At 39.0% G+C, this 21,139-nt stretch overlaps 2 protein-coding genes across 2 annotated transcripts; one reads left to right on the top strand and one right to left on the bottom strand.

Moving 5' to 3' along the window:
* Positions 1-1,073: 1,073 nt before the first annotated feature.
* Positions 1,074-7,379, bottom strand: gde1 (glycerophosphodiester phosphodiesterase 1). The gene is made up of 6 exons (XM_087784446.1): positions 7,048-7,379; positions 5,679-5,854; positions 5,429-5,534; positions 2,596-2,688; positions 1,546-1,757; positions 1,074-1,413 (listed from the first exon to the last, which is right to left on the bottom strand). The coding sequence occupies exons 1-6, from the start codon at positions 7,294-7,296 to the stop codon at positions 1,266-1,268; spliced, it is 984 nt and encodes a 327-aa protein (XP_087640572.1). The 5' UTR covers positions 7,297-7,379; the 3' UTR covers positions 1,074-1,265.
* Positions 7,380-7,596: 217 nt separating this feature from the next.
* Positions 7,597-9,456, top strand: tmem186 (transmembrane protein 186). Its single transcript, XM_087784434.1, has 2 exons — positions 7,597-7,664; positions 8,648-9,456. The coding sequence occupies exons 1-2, from the start codon at positions 7,662-7,664 to the stop codon at positions 9,290-9,292; spliced, it is 648 nt and encodes a 215-aa protein (XP_087640560.1). The 5' UTR covers positions 7,597-7,661; the 3' UTR covers positions 9,293-9,456.
* The last annotated feature ends 11,683 nt before the right edge of the window (positions 9,457-21,139 follow it).

The raw sequence follows: 21,139 nt of genomic DNA, 5'->3' as shown, positions 1-21,139 counted from the left end.
TATATATATATATATATATATATATATATATATATTTTTTTTTTAACAGTTCAAAGCAAGTTACCACATATTTCTACACAAATATCCATAAAATGACAAACGAGCACAGATACCTATATATAATAATTATCTATATTCTACATAGTAGTATATGTATATTTACAACGTTTTCATTCATTACTTGAGTCCATACGTACCCTCTTTTCTTTAAACAACTAATGGTCTTTTATACTGAAATTCAGATCCTTCCTCGAACTCAATGTATTCTTGTCACTTTACACGAAGGTTAATCTCTCTCTGACGTCACAACACACCCCCTTAAGATAGTGTTTTGTGGGCGGGGCTTGTTTCCACCTTTCACTTGATAAAAGTGAGACAGGAAGTGAAAACTTGACTTAACATCGTCAACTTGATTGTTTTGAGCCACAAATAATATCAGCTTCATCAGAAAATGGATTTGATTTAAAAATTTCATTTTTTTTTTAATCTTTCTTTTTAAAGTCTTTTTTTGAAGTTTTAAAATATTGAAAAACAATATAATTCAATAATTTCTATATTTCATGTTTGTATTTGTTTTTCCTGTTACTTAATTTAATTAAAAAAAAATAGAATCTTTACCATTTTTTACAGTTTTATATTCAAAAATATATTTGTTTCCTTCATAACCTTTTAAATTCAATATAACAATATTGGAATAAAAGCGACAGAATCTTTGTATTGAAATTTTATTTTTTAAAATTGGAATTAAATAGAAAAATAGTTTTTATATTTAATTTCAAACACACAAATAAGAAAACGCAATATTTTAATATATAATTTATTTTATTAAATTATTTTAAAAAAGTCGATGGTTAAAAATAAATTTCTAATACGTGACAAATACATGACTTAGAAAAATGTTCATTTTTAAAACTAATTTCCTCAAAAAAATAAATAAAATGTTATATTCAATATTCTGATAAACTTGATGTATTAAAAACAAATAAACGCATGTAAAACAAATACTTTGAGTCTCTTTGATGCTAAATCTCTTGAAATTTAACTGACGGTGAAACTAAAAAAAACAACAAACATTAAAACATGTTGAATATTTTAATTTTCCCTCAAATGACACAAAATGACGACAAAAAAAACATAATTTCTCGACAGTTGATAAAAAGTTACAAAATTATTGCCCAAACATCTGAAGTATTTTTCTCTCCGTCTATGATTTTGAAAGAGAAAAAGGTTTTAAAAGAAGAGTCCTGGTGGTCGTAATGTTACGGTCAGTAGTGCGGCTCGCAGTCCTCGCGCAGACTGTCGGTGATGTAGTTGACCTTCAGCAGGTCCTCGTAGAAGGTCTTCTCCACACGAGAGTTCACGGTCCAGGCCACGACCTCCACGTCCCTCTGGCTCCAGTACTGGACGTAGTCCCTGCGGAGGAACCGTCGGTCAAAGATGGCAGCCATGAGCCACAGACGCCACAGACGCCACAGACGCCACAGACGCCACAGACGCCACAGACGCCACAGACGCCACAGCCGCCACAGACGCCACGAGACTCACATGGACACGAAGTTCTTCTGCACCAGGAACGCCGAGACGCCGCAGAGACGCCACAGCCAGTGGTGGTGGGCCCAGTCCAGGACCACGTCCATCAGCGCCATCCAGTGGTGCTTCAGGAACGACGCGTGTCGTCGGCCGCCGTCGCCGAACCTGCTGAGGCTCCAGGGCCGGTGGGTCAGCGCCGTCACCACCTCGGGGTCCGTCTGACGCATCTGTGTAGTATTTGTTTGGATGAAGAAAGTACCAAAACAAATACTTGACACAGTTTCATCAAAACTATTAAAACTTGGAGAAACAAAACATGAACTTTTAGCTACATTTTTGCACCCGAAACAATTTATCCCCAAACTTTACTGAAAGAACATTACCTTCTCTATAAGTTAAAATTAAAAAATACTGATAGTATTTCTACAAATAAAACTGCTAACAAATGTTTGTACCTTAACATTTTGCCCCAAAATAATCCTGGGAAGAAAATTTTCTTTTACTAAATAAATCCACATTCTCAAGATTTTCTGTCAGGAATCATTTAGGATAAATGACTCCTTTAAGAAACACCTTAAGACGTTTGTATTTGTTCAGGCTTTTCCTTGATTTTCTGGAACTCCTGTGTTGTTCTCAGTATTATCTTGATCTTTAAAGTATATACTTTATTGAATATTGTTTTGATTGTTTAAGCGCTTTGTGACCCTGGTCTGGAAAAGCGCCATATAAATAAATATTACTTACTTACTTACTATATATTGTACCTCAAATTTTGAATAAAATTCAATATTTCAACAGAAACAGTAACTGGGAAAAGTTACTGTTTTCGTCCTCACAAGACACAGCTGTTGTTGTCTGCCTAAGGTTCTGTCAGAATTATTTTGGCGACAAATTGTGTGCATGAGGATTTTTTTTTCTTTCGTTGATGTCTCGTCATAATTGAAAAACTGCTTTTATTTGTAAAATCGGATGATTAAGATTTTGACAAATAAAAACTGGTAGACGTTTCTCTCTGTGATGTTCTGTCAAGATTATTTTGGGGCCAAGAAAGTGACACAGACTCACCCTGTAGATGACTTTGGGCTCGAAGGAGCAGACGATGCTGGTGTTGTAGAGAACTGGATGTTTCTTGTACAACGACGACAGCGCCGCCGCCGACTGTGACGGAGACACTTGTGAGACACTCGTCCTCACACACGGAGACACTCGTCCTCATATACGGAGACACTCGTCCTCATATACGGAGACACTCGTCCTCATATACGGAGACACTCGTCAGATAAACGTCCTCATATACGGAGACACTCGTCAGATAAACGTCCTCATATACGGAGACACTCGTCAGATAAACGTCCTCATATACAGAGACACTCGTCCTCATATACGGAGACACTCGTCAGATAAACATCCTTATATACGGAGACACTTGTCCTCATATACGGAGACACTCGTCAGATAAACGTCCTCATATACAGAGACACTCGTCCTCATATACGGAGACACTCGTCAGATAAACGTCCTCATATACAGAGACACTCGTCCTCATATACGGAGACACTCGTCAGATAAACATCCTTATATACGGAGACACTCGTCCTCATATACGGAGACACTCGTCAGATAAACGTCCTCATATACGGAGACACTCGTCCTCATATACGGAGACACTCGTCAGATAAACGTCCTCATATACGGAGACACTCGTCCTCATATACGGAGACACTCGTCCTCATATACGGAGACACTCGTCAGATAAACGTCCTCATATACGGAGACACTCGTCAGATAAACGTCCTCATATACGGAGACACTCGTCAGATAAACGTCCTCATATACGGAGACACTCGTCAGATAAACATCCTTATATACGGAGACACTCATCCTCATATACGGAGACACTCGTCCTCATATACGGAGACACTCGTCAGATAAACGTCCTCATATACGGAGACACTCGTCCTCATATATGGAGACACTCGTCCTCATATACGGAGACACTCGTCAGATAAACATCCTTATATACGGAGACACTCGTCCTCATATACGGAGACACTCGTCCTCATATACGGAGACACTCGTCAGATAAACATCCTTATATACGGAGACACTCGTCAGATAAACATCCTTATATACGGAGACACTCGTCCTCATATACGGAGACACTCGTCCTCATATACAGAGACACTCGTCAGATAAACGTCCTCATATACGGAGACACTCGTCAGATAAACGTCCTCATATACGGAGACACTCGTCAGATAAACATCCTTATATACGGAGACACTCGTCCTCATATACGGAGACACTCATCCTCATATACGGAGACACTCGTCAGATAAACGTCCTCATATACGGAGACACTCGTCCTCATATACGGAGACACTCGTCCTCATATACGGAGACACTCGTCAGATAAACATCCTTATATACGGAGACACTCGTCAGATAAACATCCTTATATACGGAGACACTCGTCCTCATATACGGAGACACTCGTCCTCATATACGGAGACACTCGTCAGATAAACATCCTTATATACGGAGACACTCGTCAGATAAACATCCTTATATACGGAGACACTCGTCCTCATATACGGAGACACTCGTCAGACAAACGTCCTCATATACAGAGACACTCGTCCTCATATACAGACACTCGTCAGACAAACGTCCTCATATACAGAGACACTCGTCAGATAAACATCCTTATATACAGAGACACTCGTCCTCATATACAGAGACACTCGTCAGACAAACGTCCTCATATATGGAGACACTCGTCCTCATATACAGAGACACTCGTCCTCATATACGGAGACGCTCGTCAGACAAACGTCCTCACATACGGAGACACTCGTCCTCATATACGGAGACGCTCGTCAGACAAACGTCCTCACATACGGAGACAAAGGTCCTCACATACAGAGACAAAGGTCCTCACATATGGAGACGCTCATCAGACAAATGTCCTCAAATATGGAGACGACGAAGCGTCTCAACAAACCTTAAACACCGTGTTTGCTAAACTTATATTCAATAGTTTTGAGTAACATCGAGAAATATTTAAAATGTTATTCCTTTTAATATTTCTGGTCAAATAGCGATCAATTCTTCAAAAAACAATGTGTGGATCCAGATGGTTATCCGTAACAAAACCACCTATTTTTTCTTCAGTCAAAGGTGATTTTTTTATCATTTTATTTTTATTTAGTGCTGGTGACGAAAGTTTGATCGAGTGAAAGGTTGATATAAAAGTGTAGAAGTTCTTATCTTATCTTACTTTGAATGTTGGTGTGTTCAGGTGCAGTCAGAGCGTCAGTCTCTTTACTTTAGTAAGTTAACGTTTAACAGTTTTTCAAAAGAACCAAAAAACTGAAGAAAAAAAGTTAGCTAAAGTTAGCATAGCGAGCTTAGCGTGTTGAAATAAAGCGTGATTTGCAAGATGTCTTTGAACGCACCGTGGTCGTTTCTTCCAACAAAACGTTGTTATTTCAAATGTTTTTCTGTAAAACAAAAACAATTCCGAGTTTTTGGGTGATTTTGATGTAAATTACAAAAATGTTTTTGACTGAGCTGAACGTATTTTTCTCGCCAAGATCACGTGGCAAAGGTATCTGAATAGCAGATGGTTTTTGGTCTGTGTTGAATTTGCTAGTATAGGACTGTAGCGCCCTCTGCCGGCGCGTTTTGTAATCGCCATGAAATCCTGTCATAGTCGCAACAGAGTAAATATAAAAAAATATTTAAAAGTATATACAATATTAAATTATTAATGATTAAATTAAATGATGATTAATGATTTCAACTGTCTGTTTCTTAACGTGTTTCTTTAAGAATCTACGCATCTTATCTTATCTTACGGATCATTCAACGTTTAAGCTTCTTTCTTAGGTCAAACCTGGTCTGGATGTCCTTTCACGTCGAAGTACACGACCAGGTTCAGACGAATACATTCTTCCACGGCCTCGTCCAGGGTCGGGATCTTCTCGCCGGGAAACTTTTCTCTGTCCAGTAGAAAAATGATGTATTTTCACATTTTAAACATTGAAAATGTTTAAGAAAAACAAACAAGCGTCACATCGTCGAATGTAAAAGTCTGTTTAGATCGAATCAATAAATGTTTAGATTCAAAGACTCGTGACGTTCACCTGAGTCGATGCTTGGCCGACGCGTCCAGCGTCTGGAGTTGAGAGAAGGTCATCGTGGAGAGCGGACCCTCGCCGTCCGTGGTTCGGTCCAGAGTGTCGTCGTGCATCAAGATAGGAACGCCGTCGGCCGAGAACTCCAGGTCCAGCTCCACACCTGTCGCCCCGTTTTTACTGGCCTGGACCGAGAGAACAACTCATGTATCCATCCATTATCCATCCATCATCCATCCATCAGTCATCCATCCATCTATCATCCATCTATCATCCATCCATCTATCATCCATCCATCCATCCATCTATCATCCATCTATCATCCATCCATCCATCAATCATCCATCAATCATCCATACATCATCCAACCATTCATCCATCAATCATCCATACATCATCCATCCATCCATCCATCAATCATCCATCAATCATCCATACATCATCCAACCATTCATCCATCAATCATCCATACATCATCCATCCATCAATCATCCATCCATCCATCATCCATCCATGTTCGACTCATCCTCACATTTGACAAGAACACATTAGTTTCTATTCATCAGAATATCCAATAAAACCTTTAGTTTTATATTAATGTTGTTTTAAAAAAGTATTTAATAGTTTTTGGATTGATTTAATTCAATTATTTGTTCATTAAAAGATGGAATTTGTTATTTTAAAATAATTAAAAGAAATCTATATATATTTTCATAATATTTATATATTTTTTAATTACACATAGAGACTAATATTGTAAATAAATGTTATAAAGTCTAAAATCTTTCATTCTTAGTCTTTTAAATTCAAAACAAAACGTTGGCGTCATGGTGTCACCAGACATTACTAACAGAGCACAGAGCTACTGGAAAATATTGAATTTAGAACAATTATTTTTAGCAATTAGAATTGGGGGGAATCAAAGTTTATGTGACGGTTAAGAACGTTTTTATTCAATTATATAAAATAATAACAATAATAGTGTAACCTTTCAAAATAAAAATCAATAATTCATAAAAAAAATTGGAATAAGATTAGATATTTGTATTGATTGGAGTTAGAAAATCATCAAGTCATTTTGTAAATTTTTTTTTTTTTTAAATATTTTAAAAAGATAATTCCACCTTTTAATGTATACATTATTGAATTCAATCAAACAAATAAATGTTAAAAAAAAATATTGAAAAAGAAAATCAAAGTTTCAACATTTTAACTATAAATTAAACTAAATTCTAAAATACATTTGAACGTTTTTATTTATGTTTTATTCACTTATGTGACATTGAAATAAGAATAATGGATATTTTAAGAACATGATGTTTGACATCAATGACACTAAAGGTTCGTCACAACAAACACGACCGGAACCAGAACTCACCTCCCGGATCGCTGCCATGGTGTTCTCGGGCGCGTCGTGACCTCCGCCCCGGTGCGCGATCACGGACACCTGGTCCGGGTGAAGCACCAGCCTGGCCCGGCTCGCGGGGACCTGGGGGAACCGGAACAGCGCCAGGAAGAGGTACATGGAGGCGGTGAGGACGGTGGTCCAGAGCGGGCTCCTCGTACTCAGCAGCAGCACCACGAACACCACCGAGTACAGGCTGACGTCATCGCCGAGCTGCAGCATCTCACGCGCGTGTCAATCACAGAAAAATGTTCAGAAATGTTTCTTTGACATGTCACCACGGCACGCGCTGCTTTTATTTACTTCTGAAGCTGCCGCTGACGTCACTTCCGCTTTCAAATGTCATCACCGTAACCTCACTTCCTAATACATTTTTTTTTCGTCTAAATATTCAACAGAACGTCTCGTCTGTATTTAAAATAAAATAAAAATCTAAGAAATTGTTTATTCATGCGATACAAAAATATACAAAAACGAGAGTCCATGGATGACATTGTGACAAGCACTTCCGGGTCATAGGCTGCGGACTGCGGCTACATGCTTCCTGGTTCACGCCATAATAAAGGTCTTTCAACGGTTTGGCGAATATGGTGAGTTTTTAACGAAGCGAATAGTGTTTTATTCGTGATCATAGTGTAAGAATTACTTTACTCTTGTTGTCGTGCGACATTTTGAGGGTCTTTTTAACGTCTTTTATAACCAAAATAAATCAGTCTCAGTTCACATTAATGTCAAACTATTAAGACAGTTTTTATAAAGCGATGCGGTTCGTTCACCTCTAGCTCATGAAATGATGTGTTTTCAGTTTCATTCTTGTTGTTTAAAATAATTATATAAATCAAATAAACTGCATTTTGTATCTTCTTGAATGCACTAATCTGGTTTTTACCATCTGGATCCACTCATATTTTGCAGTATTGATCCTCTACGGATTCCTATTTGATTTTAAATATTATGATATCAATCTTTTAAAAAAATATATAATTGAGTTTAGACTTTTCTGTTTTGTGCAATTTAAAAAGAAAAGAACAATAAACACAATCGATAAAGAAACATTACACGGAGAAACAAACCAAAAATATTATAATAATATATATTAATATTAGAGTTTAACAAAAAGCACAAGATAACAAGAGAAATGAATTAAATAATAGTAAATGTACGGCAATAATGAAGAGAAAAACTAAATAAATTAACAGAAAATACAAGTGTGTGTTTATATCTCTTGAGCAATAAGAAACATAATAAGAATAAAAAACAGACAAATGTTTACATAGATCTTACACTACAAAGCAGCAGTTTAATTATAATTCAAGCCTAAAAACATTAAAAAAAACATTTCAAAGAAGAACAATAATCGTGAAAAAACTGTTTGCTGCCTCGAAATCTAATGGAGAATTGAATTCTGGGAGATTGGCGTGTTGAATGGATGAACCGTTGAATTTTCCTTGAAATAAGTATCTTTTAAGTAAACCGTAAACTGTCATTTATTGTTTCGACATGTGCGTTAAAGTCCAGACGAACATTTCCAAATGACAGCAGAAAGTCTTGATGGTGTCGATTCCTCCGACAGATGGGATCCGTGTCGCGACACGGACTCGCCTCGGCTCTCAAGTCCCTCAGTCGGGGATCGTGTGTCGCGGGTCGGATCGAGTTCCGCTCAGAACCTCCGTCCACGAATAAGAATCACGGACTCGTTTCGGCTCAGATTCAAGCTCGCCGCCGCTACTGCGACTCGTCGGCGCAGACCTACAGCATGATCTACAGATTCCCCCACATGAAGCTCTTCCGAGCGCTCTCCAGACTGAAGCTGTTTCAGACCGGACTGACCGTGGTGGTCCTGCCGCCCGTGTACGCCTTCTACCTCCTCGGGGAAGCGCCCGTCTCCGCCGTCGCCGGCTGCACGGCGATAAGCGTGTTCGCCGGCATCATGTTGTACACGTTCAGCCACTTCTTCAGGAAGGTGGTGGGGTTCATGTACCTGGACCCGAGCCGGACCACGCTCAAAGTGTCCCACCTCACGTTCTGGGGCCGCAGGAACGACGTGTACATGCCCGTGACGGACGTGATGCCCGCGGCCGAGACCGGCGACGCTCCCAGCGAGCTCATCGTGGCGTTGAAGAGATACAGCACCGAGGACACGCTGTATTTCTTCGCCCGACAGGGACAAGTCGTCGACAAACCAGGATTCGAGAAGGTGTTTGGAAGTTTACAGTGAGGATTTTATGAAGATTGTGTTAATATCTATGGGTATTTAAATAATAATAAAATACATGTTTTTGATTTTTCTGATATCGTCATTTCTCTTTCGCATTATCTTGTCAGATTTCGAAACATTTTTCATTTGGAAATGAGATTTTGACCTAAGTGCACATATCTCGATGTTCTTGGGAACAGTATGTGTACAATAACCAAACACTGAAGCGATTTGAAGTGGAGCGACACCAGTGGACTAAAGTGGTAGTGTTTAGTCCGACGGGAGACTACATTTCCCATGAGCACTCGCTACAGGTCTCAAAAGTTGCCATGTCCCATGCTGTGTCTCAAATCGCATACTTGCGTACTCAAGTTGCGTAGTTAAAGTTATTTTTAGTGCCTAAGTGCGTCTCAATTCTTAGTATGCGAAATTTAGTGCACCATGCACACTAAATTGTCACTAAAACTCCCACAAAACTGAGTATGGTTCAATGGACACTATCCTAAACGGCTTCATCTTAGTGACGTTTTAAACGGAAGTTACGTCATATATAAATGCATATATATTCATATACTTATCGGTGCTGATACCAGCTTAAATATCTCGTGAATATTTCGATTCTCATATTTTTTCTTTATTTCTTTTTCCAAAGTTGCAAAACGTGCTGCCAGCAGGTGGTGATAGCGTTCAAACAGCTGGTTGAAACATCATTAAATAGTAGAAGAAGAAGCTGTTGCGTCATTTCCTGTTAGTGCGTAGCGGCAGTGTTTGATTTGAGACTTACTATCTGTTGAGAATTTGCATACTAGTTAGTATGTACACTATCCTGATGCATACTAACTTCTAGTATACTAAGAGAAGTATGCGATTTGAGACACAGCACTGGTTTGTAGCAGTTGATGAATGTTCTGCTTCCAGACTTCCATTGATGAATGAAGGATGATACTGATGAGGTAATGAATCAGATTGTGGAGAATGAAATATGATATGACGGCTTTGTTAATAACATAACTTTAACTTTGTTTTTGTTTGTAAATAACATAACTTTAACTTTGTTTTTGTACCGTAATTCACCACCACAACCAGTAGATATGTATCACGTTCACACCATCAAGAACTTTTACAGTGAAAATAAAAATCACACAAAACACCTCAAATGACCGTATATGAGTCATTCAACTAGTTTTAAGTTGATGTGTCATCATGATTTATTTTAGTACAAGAATATATATATATATATTATATATATATATATATATACATTAAATGAACGCATGCATGAATAAATGAATTCTGAAATTGTTTCTATCTTTTGTATTCTGTGACTATAATAATAATGTTCATGTGCTTTTATTTTACTCCAACTTTGAATAAATAAACATGGCTTTATGGAAGTTTTACAGGAATGAGACCTAAAGAAAATGATTTATGGTTTCGAAATGCAGTGATTTATGTGACCGGCAGAGGCCGCCACACTCCGCCTGAACGCGAGTGGTGTCATGTTTTAGCAGATCACATGACTTGCAACATATATATATATATATAAATATATATATATATATCATGTTTGCTGAAAATTATGAAGTAAAAATGTTTTACTTCGTCATGTTCCTCTTCTTTTTTCTCAATTGTTCATTTTTTTCATCCTTATTCCCTGTTAAAAAATAATTGAGATTCATGGTTTGAAGCCGTAACACAGACTCGGACGAACAAAACAATAAAGTTCTCTTCGCATGTAGAAACATGTTTTGGCTCAAATGTCATTTCAACATCTACAGTCGTTTGATTTTATTGCCAAGTATCCAACTTGATTTACGAGTGTTGCGTGAGAGAGTTGTTGTTTAAATATTAAATATATTCAGATGTTTTCGTGATAATTCCATTTTTTTCCAAGTCATCTCAGCTGTTTGATATTATCTTCGACTGTTTCCCTTTTCATGAACAAACAATCAGGATATATTGGTAAATCAATGTTTTCTCACACCCTCAGCGAGTCCCCGAAGGACACAAAAAACAAAGGAACAAATATCCCACTTGTTTTTATTATTGTGTGTGTTCTTATTGAAAGTGGAGCTTCTCTGTCATCTGGCGCAGGAAAGTCCCGCTCGTCCTCGTCGTGTTCTGACCCGGTCCCGCCTCGGATTGTTGTTGTCATTGTTAATATCTGAGACACGCTTCCTATCATCAACAATATTGCATTGACCCCGACTCGGCTGCCGCTCCAGGGATTTGCTTTTATATTGAAAACAACTTCCTGTGTTTCTTGAGCCTCTTTTGTTCGACCTGCGAGGCGTTAACAATACGTAGGAAAGAACTAATGCTGCGTGATATGCTTGGTATTTTGGCCCTAGAAGGTATTTATCGATGCCGTCGGCTTCATGTCACTTCGTGCCAACGTTGAATTATCACGATCACGAAATGTTGACTTGTGCAGATCATATTGTTCAAACCTCTTCAGGATTGTTTTTGGCACCGAGCGTCATTATTAGTTAAAATATCAACTTTCCTGTCTGGGGAGGATTTCCTTGTTTTGAATAATTAAAAACCTTCATGAACAAATAATCCATCTTTGAAACAAATGTGACTTTATTAAGGTTTGTTTTTCTGAGATAACAGCAGCTAATTGTTTGGTAAAACTAGCGACGGATGCTAACCGTAGATTGCTGTTATTTTATTTAAGTACATCAGTATCATTATGTCACATCAATAATATATTAAAAACTGTGTTCACAGAGTTTGTATTTATTTCTATTCTAATGTTTAATTAGCTGTTTCCATGATAATGTTGGTACGTGTACTGCAGGCTACGCTAACCCAGTATCAGTTACTCTTTAATACGACAAATAAACTAAAAAGAAAAGCATGAATAAAGTCTGTTTTCAATTGAGCTAATGCAGCGTATTTCCTCTAAAGCCAGGCTAACAAGTGAATATTTTCTAATGCTTAGCTATCTACTTGATTTTATTCAATGCTAAACCATCCACTGAATCTTATCTAATAATAAACTAAACACTGGACATCAACTTATGCTACGCTAGTTTTTACTGTATCTTATTAATGCAACACCGACCCTTGGATTTGATCTTATGCTAACATAAACACTGTTTTTTACCTCATGCTAAACCTACAATTAGATTTTATCAAATGCTAAGCTAATGATTGGATCTCTTGTGAGACTAAGCTAACCACTGAATTTGTACCTAATACCAGGCTAACCACTAGGTTTGTATCTAATGCTATGCTAACAACTGTTTTTTTTTTTCACCCAATGCTAAGCTTACTTATGGATTTTTATCTAATGCTAAGCTAACAGTTGGATCTTCTGTAATGCTTACCACTGGGTTTGTTTCTAATGCTAGGCTTACCACTACTTTGGATTCTAATGCTAGGCTTAACACTGAATGTTTATAATGCTAGGCTAACCACTGAATGTTTCTAATGCTAGGCCAACCACCAGACTGGCTTCTAATGCTAAGCTAACCACCGAATGTTTATAATGCTAAGCTCTTATCTTGCCCTTTAAAGTATATACTTTATTGAGTATTGTTTTGATTGTTAAAGCGCTTTGTGACCCTGGTCTGGAAAAGTGCTATACAAATAAAAAAGACTTACTTACTTACTAACCACTGAATGTTTCTAATGCTAGTATAACCTCTGGATTTGTTTCTAATTTCAAACTAACAATTGATCTTCTGTAATCTTAAACTCTGACAGAAGCTTAAATACTTAATACTTTATGTGTTTTCCACATTAAAAGGTTCACATTGAATAGAGAAACCGAGAAGTTAAGGCCACGGCCTTGAAGAAGAGTTTGTGATCGTTAGCATGTTGAGCTGATAGCAATACTTGCTTTCATTAGGAAATAACTTAAGCCAGTTACGATTCTTTCTGTTTCCTGAGTATAATGTGTGGAAATTCCTCTCCAGGCCGCCGTGGAAGAGTTTGATTCAAGGACAAGTCGACGCTGATCTTGTCCAGGACTCGGATCCTGGCGAGCGACTGATCCAACAACCAGCTGCCGACGCTCTTCGGTGTGAGTACTTGTGTCTCAGCGACGAGAACATTCTGACCAGTATCTGAGGACTGGAGTCGGTAAACGTCGACTCAAGTGGCGGATTGATGATCAGAAAGTCGGGAGCTTTGCTTCGGAAGTGTGTGTGTGCGCGTGTGTGTGTGCGTTTGTGTGTGTGTGTGTGTGTGAGAGAGATCTGGACCTTAATGTGAAGAATCCCGGGCGGTCCAGAGACACTCAACACTGGGCAGAGTTCGTAATTAGAAACACACCTCGATCGGGAAATAGCCCGGACCCTCCTTGTGTGTGTGTGTGTGTGTCTAGATGTGTGTGTGTAGGTGTGTGCTTGTGGGTTTAAATGTGTGTGTATATTCATGTGTCTAGATGTTTGTGCGTATGTGCGTCTAGATGTGTGTGTGTGGGTTTAAATGTGTGTCTATTCATGTGTGCGTGTGTGCGTCTAGATATGTGTGTTTCTATGCGTGTGTGTAGACGTGTGCGTGTGCATGTATGTGTGTATGTGTATGACTGTGTGCATGTGTAGATGCATTTGTGTGTAGGCCTGTATGTGTGTGTCTGTAGGCATGTGTGTGTGTGTGTGTGTGTCTAGATGTGTGTGTGTGGGTTAAGTGTGTGTGTAGACGTTTGTGTGAGCGTGTGCATGTATGTGTGTGTATGTGTGTGTGTGTGTGTGTGTGTGTGTGTAGGGGCCTGTGTGTGCATGTGCGTGCAAGTGTAGGTGTGTGTGTGTGTGTGTGTGTGTGTGTGTGTGTGTGTGTGCGTGTGTGTGTGTGGGGGTGTGTGTGTGTGTGTGTGTGTGTGTGTGTGTGTGTGTGTGTGTGTGTGTGTGTGTGTGTGTGTGTGTGTGTGTGTGTGTGTGTGTGTGTGTGTGTGTGTGTGTGTGTGTGTGTGTGTGTGCGTGCGGTCGCCGCTAACAAAGTGCATACATGAGGCATGTCATGTGATCACAGTCACCTCGTTAGAATGTGCAGGTGGATCAGAACCACAAGTGTTGGTCCTCAGACCAGGAGGGAATACATTAGAGCGAGAACCCTGAGGCTGAAGCAGATCCTAATCTTTCTAATGCCTTCTCTGTGATAGAGTGAATGATTAGCTGCGAGCCTTCGACGAGCCTCAGTTTCCCCCAGAAATAACAAACTAAGTTTTGTTTTGTAAAACCTCTTATACGTGCGACTCTGTACAACCTTTTTAAATAAACGTGTGTAATGATGGAGTGAAAGTCACATGATGGACGTGATGAAAAAAACATCTCTATCAATGATACGCGTGTATATTTTCCTAAAAGTAAATTAATGACTGCGTTTGATGACTAGTATTTAGACTTGACTAGTAACTAGTATTGGCTACTTACAGTGAATGTGAACTATTTTAAAATCAGCTCTTGAGAGAAAATGTTATTTTTATACCAAAAAATGCAGATAAATATGAATTATTGAGTTCAATAATATGGTTTATTGCATCCTGAAATTTAAATGTTAATAAGCATGACAATTATAAAACAGTTTCATATCATGTTTTTTCTTCTCATGCTGTATTTGTAAGTGTTAAAACTACAAAAAGAAAGTTTTAATGTTGTTTCTGTCCCCCCCCCGTGTGTCAAAACAGTGTTACTGCGGTCTCGTAATTAATTCTAAACGATACGATATATAGTGATAGTGTGAAGGATTTATGTGTAGTATTGTCGAGTACTTGACTCTGGTGTTTTGATAGTGTAGTAACAAGGATATATGTATAGTATTGTCCAGTACTTGACTCTGGTGTTGTAGTATTTACAGACCACATGACTCTTGACGAAGTCGTAACTGCTTTCATTGGTTTTCAAACCAAAATATGTCCAAACATCAGCTTTAAAAGCTGCTGGACTCACTGTATCCTCTCGTCCTCAGTCATCGCCTCAAAAGCAGATCTATGTATATATTATTGAGTCGGATAATATGGTCTGAACATCCTGAACAAGTATAAATATCAATAAGTCGGTCACTTTTTATCAGGTGGTTTCTTTTCACTCTGTATTCTTATATGTTAAAGCTACAAAATGCTAGTACTAAAATGTTGTTTCTAGCTCCCCCTGTGTCAGAGCAGTGGAACTGCATCGTCATAATTCATTCTTATGAAGACAAAGTCTCTTGTTGTCTCAGTTTCTGGTTTTATCTTCTCAGGAAGTTCATATAAAAGTACCGTCTATGACCCACTGATCAATAATGAATACGAAAGTAGTCAAAATGTAACGTTTGCTGCTTCAAAACCTCTTTTATTTCTAAACACGCTGAAACATTTAGTGGTCGTAGTTCCTGAAGTCATGATGCAGTAGGAGTCGCGTCTCCCTCGAGAAGAAGCAGAACAAGAATCTCATTGAAGGATCCATGTTCTTGGACACGCTTCAGTCCATCTTCTGGTACAGCTCCACCAACCTGGCAACCCGGGCCAAGAGCGGGATAACAAACGAGGAGTGTCCGTCCACACAAAAGGATTCACTGGCCGATGTTTGTTCCCAGTCAAGCTGCAGAAGGAAGTGTTTCGGGGAGAGTCAGGCGGCGTCTGACAATAGACAAAGACTCGTCTGCATCACAACATCGATTGTGTTGCGAAGCCAAACGTCTCCGAGTTTATGTCGCGGAGTCTAAACCGTCTCAGGAACCCAAAATAATGTGTATTCTTACATTCTTACAGTGTCTCTCACTCTTGGAATGAGTTCATTTTTGACCCCAAAAATGAATGTCTTTAACCATAAATGTGAGATTAGAACCCTCTGAAAATAGAAAGTCGGTTACTAGGTTCAAGGTTACTATATTTTCATTGTTCTTTTATGGTTTGTATTTATATTCAAATACTATATTTTTTTTAAATATAAAATAACATTAAAATATTTATGGCGTTTGTACTTGGAATTAAACTTCCGGCCTCTAGATGGCAGCAGTCATTACGTCCCCTGCAGCGAAAGGAAGAATAAAATCCCTCAAGATCCCAGTGATGACTGGGGATGAGAGGATACAGCAGCTTTTAAAGCCTGCGGTGAACTTTTGTATTTTGATTTTATCATTTAATTTTATATCTAAACATCCTAATCAGGAAAGTTTCAAAAGATTTTGGGAATACTTAACTAAGAGTTTGTATTGTCAAGAAACTGACGATACAACGATGCGATATATAGTGATAGTGTAGTAACAAGTATATATGTGTAGTATTGTCCAGTACTTGACTCTGGTGTTGTGATAGTGTAAAAACAAGGATATATGTGTAGTATTGTCGAGTACTTGACTCTGGTGTTTTGATAGTGTAGTAACAAGTATATATGTGTAGTATTGTCCAGTACTTGACTCTGGTGTTGTGATAGTGTAGTAACAAGGATATATGTGTAGTACTGTCCAGTACTTGACTCTGGTGTTTTGATAGTGTATTAACAAGGATATATGTGTAGTACTGTCCAGTACTTGACTCTGGTGTTTTGATACTGTAGTAACAAGTATATATGTGTAGTATTGTCGAGCACTTGACTCTGGTGTTGCAGAATTTACAGTCCACATGACTCTTGACTTTAAAAAGCTGCTGGACTCACTGTATCCTCTCGTCCTCAGGCATCACTGTATCCTCTCGTCCTCAGTCATCACTGTATCCTCTCGTCCTCAGTCATCACTGTATCCTCTCGTCCTCAGTCATCACTGTATCCTCTCGTCCTCAGTCATCACTGTATCCTCTCGTCCTCAGTCATCGCCTCATTCTAGCTTTAGCTGTGGAGGATGTAATGACTGCTGCCGTCTAGAGGTCGGAAGTTTAATTGCAACACAAAAATGAACCAACACTGTGAATATCTATCAATTAGAAATTCATATTTTATTTACGCTTTATTTAATATTAACCATTAACAAAATCTGATTTTATAGCAAAAATAAACATACAATACACTTCCCTTCAATATCAATATGGTATCATGGAAATAAAATAAATATAAACATATTATATTATATATTAGGATTTTCTTAAATCTCTTTATTTAACTTTTTGTTGCGTTCGGCTGCATCTGCCCGTGAAGAATGAGATTAATATTGAGATGAAGTGTTAAATCTACACATGAATGTCGCTGCAACTCATGTTTGCTCGGCCTTGTGGGAACAATTAAAAGTTCTAAATCTCTCAAGTGAAAGCCGTGCGTGGAGGGAAGAGGGCAAAAGTTCACGGTTTAAAATGTCCTGCATTGGTAACAATTTGCCATCTCGACAGCTTTTCTTTAAAACCTACATTGTATCTCCTCGGCTGAACAAACCCGGAGGGGCCCGGGTACAAGGCCGCCTTTAAAAAGAGACCCTTGTGGGTCGTCCTCCACATTAGAATTCCTTGAAAGCGATGCCTCAGTGGGGGGTTTCCGACCGACGCCTCAGTCTCACAGCACAGGATGATGGGTAATTCGCCGTCTCGTTTCCCAACATGGCCGCCCCTGAACCGCCTGCAGGTCGCCACAACCTCCGACCGTTGGATAAGCAGGTTTATCTAGGCGACACCCGTCGGAGGATTTCCTCGTGGTCTCCCTCGTCAACGCTCAACAATGCCGCACCAGGGTGGCTGGGATGCGGGGGTGTTGGGTGGCATTCTGGTTCGGGGCTGTGGTGCCGCAGAACCTTCCCCTGAGGTACCGAAGCACAATGCGTGAGGAAGTGAAAGGTTTGCATTGTACAGTGTTCTTACTTCGCAGAGCAACATGAACTTTCTTTAACCCCCAATGATTTACTGCCAGCTCAAGTACCTGGCGCTGTCCGGGGGTTTTCATCAGATACAAAACAGTAAAGAATACTTTTAACGAAAAATGCAAAGGCCATGTATGTTTGCCGTGTGCTTGGGTTGTTTTCCTGTTGAAAGGTGAGTCGTTGGAGGTCCGGTTCTCCGGAGAAGACTTCCCTCCGGTTGTTTCTGTACCCCGCTCTATTCATCCTTCCCTCTATCCCGACAAGTCTTCCAGTTCCTGCTTCTGAACCCACAGCTTGCTTCACTGTAGGCTTGGCAAGCCGATGAGTCGCTTCGGCGCCTTGAGGCAAACTTTTGCTGTGGTGATTCTTTCTGGCAACGGGTCCACCTTCTACCCGGTTCCTCGCAGTGATGCTGGAGCTCAGAGTGCTCCTCGGGTTCTTGTCTACCTCGCTGACCAATGGATCAGTTAGGAGGATCAGATCTAGGAAGAGTCACGGTGGTTTTGATCTTCTATTTCTGGACGATGGGGGGCTACTGTGACCTTTAGGAAGATTGAATGAATCCGACATTTGTTTGAATCCTGGCTCGTCTTCTGACTTTTTGCTCTCATTGGTTCAAAACCAAAAAAGTGGTTCAAGTGAAGGGGTCTGAGGACTTTCCATATTCACTGTAACTGAACTTGCAAACTCAACATTGCATCTCAGTGAACAGTAAGAGTAATGCTTTGCCGCCCAGTCGACCAATCCCAGCTGTGGATCAATCGTGACATAGCAACGTAGAATTTAACTGCAGTATTGTAGCGACCGATAAACCATCGCTTAACGAACAATGTGTAGAAAGGCATCATGGGAGTTCACTGCCTTTTCTAATCCAGTTTGTCTCCTCCATCCGACTCCAACATCGGTCACGGGCGAACGTCCTCCATCTTGTCGTCCCTCAGTGGAACGAGCACGACGTGTATTGAGCAATGAGGCGAAGCGACCGTGGACGTATATTTCGAGCAACAACCTCAGTGCAGGTGTGTTTTGTTTCTGTTGCTATGACCTGATGAGACGGAGACCTCGGTTGACTAATGGACGCCGTAGCCACACATCCGTCAACATTGTTCTAGGGCCGCTGGGGAAGGTTTGGAAACTTTGGAAATAAGGAAATAATAGTGATTTATGTCGGTGTGGTACACGTGTGTTTTTGCTCAAAGGTTCAAATCCGATCCAGAGAATCAAACCACACAGCAGAGCCAGTGAGGAACAGGTTTTTATTAGACCGACTGTAGCAGAGGTCGACAATCCAGTTTACTCAGGGGCCACATCATGTACTGGGACTGTACAATATAAGTATCTGTTAGATCGTTAACTATGATGGGAAAACTTTAATACAAACAACCAAATAAAAGTAGATTCTCAAATAAGATTTAGTTGAAAATTGATATCATTTAAAGTTTCTAAGTAAAAAAATCATTGCGTTTTTAATAAAATACTTAAAAAATATAAATAAATTGTAAATCAATACATTTTATATACATGTAAAAAATATGATAAAGAAGAACTACAAAAAAATATAAAACCAATAACCAGAAAAGAACAAATAAAAGAGGAGAATAAGGTTGAACAAAATTGTTAAATTTCCATTGGAAACCTTTCATAAATGGTTCAGTTTTTTACTTTTAATAGCTCTTTGTGATTGAAAGAAATTGTCATTATTTTTATTTCTCTGCAACAATTTTTTCTTTTTGTGCATTTAAGTTCACACAAATGTAAAGTTTTTAAACAAGCAAAATATGAAAATATTAATGACAAAAATACATTCAATGAAGTATAATTTCTCTGGACCGTGTAGAAAATTTTAATTGAAGAGGAAAAAAAAAGATATATATGTATATATGTATATATGTATATATATATACTGTGTATATATTCCTTCCCTCATCAGGACCAGATGTAGCCATTAGCTCGGAGGTTCATTGCAGCTGCAACATTCTGATTTTCTAGCACCTTATATATATATATATATATATATATATATATATATTGTCAAGTATCATCTTTCCTGACCGTGTAGTCCCGTATGAAGTGGTTTCCTGGTTATTAAAGGAAGGGTAGGTATCCTGGGGAAATGACTTTAGATTTTGAGTTCAAATCTACAACCTTCTTGTTTTAGACACTTTAGCTCAACAACCTTTAATCACCAAATATTTAAAAATGTAGCTTTTTTTTTTCTTTTTTTTTTAAGTTCAATTATTGTAATCTATCTGCGTTTATTTCCACACAAATGTGAGTGTGCAACACAAAATTTCATAAACAACGTTCAATATTTAATTGATAATTATTGGAATATTTTTGTGGCGTCAGTACAGAACGAGCTGCGACGCCAAAAAGCTTATAATGTCTAAAATAGTTTAGCTTTTCCGTGTTGTTACTGGAATGACTTGTGGTTATTAAAGGAAGGGTAGGTAATCTTGAGTAAATGATTTGAGCCAGATATGTAGTATATATAGTATATAGTATAGTATGTATTGTATATATATTGTTAAATAGTTCAAAAACATTTATCTCACGACTCATCCACGAGATAATACCTGAGAGCTTGTACTTTGACAGATGTATCCAATAATTCCAATGCTAATAATGTTTAACTGGAGTTATTGTTAAGGACTCTCCGATCCTACCTAAGAATTCCTTAATGTCCTTGAAATTGTTTTCTAAATGTATTTAAAAAATGTTTGTGACTCACTGGTGTCGCTGCAGTTTTTGATGAAAGAACATTGTCCTGAAATATCTAAGACTCCATGGCGCTCGTAACGTCTCCCACTGGGGCGACCGGCTCCCAGTCATTCTTTCTCATATTAGGGCATAATAAGACGGTTCCTCTGACTCGGTGGCAGAAAACGACAGTTCCTGTGTTTGTGCCTGTTCCTGTCTCCTGCTGTCACCTCCGAGGCACGCCGCCATTGTCCCCCCGCCGACCCCCCCGAGGTCAGGGCTCGCCGCCTCGCTCTGGAGTGGCGCGAAGGTACGACTCCGAGCACAACTAGTCAACAAATACCAGCCAGAGATGCACGAAAATAAACCGCACGTCCACCTTTTGTTGTCCGCGAGGGGAATTCCACACGCTCTTGTAAACATTGTGCAGGTACAGACTCTGTGTCTGGACCTCGG

Source organism: Callionymus lyra, chromosome 1 (genome assembly GCF_982586985.1).
Source record: "Callionymus lyra chromosome 1, fCalLyr1.hap1.1, whole genome shotgun sequence".
Lineage (NCBI taxonomy): Eukaryota > Metazoa > Chordata > Actinopteri > Syngnathiformes > Callionymidae > Callionymus > Callionymus lyra.
Note: the sequence above shows the minus strand (reverse complement) of the source record. Positions and strands in the feature narration are given on the sequence as shown.

Excerpts from the sequence above, each read along its gene's own strand:
- gde1 (XM_087784446.1), bottom strand. The coding sequence starts at position 7,296 with ATGCTGCAGCTCGGCGATGACGTCAGCCTGTACTCGGTGGTGTTCGTG. Across the intron at positions 5,535-5,678 it reads TCGGCCAAGCATCGACTCAG|AGAAAAGTTTCCCGGCGAGA; the intron begins GTGAACGTCACG and ends TCTACTGGACAG. Across the intron at positions 1,414-1,545 it reads CAGAAGAACTTCGTGTCCAT|GGACTACGTCCAGTACTGGA; the intron begins GTGAGTCTCGTG and ends GTTCCTCCGCAG.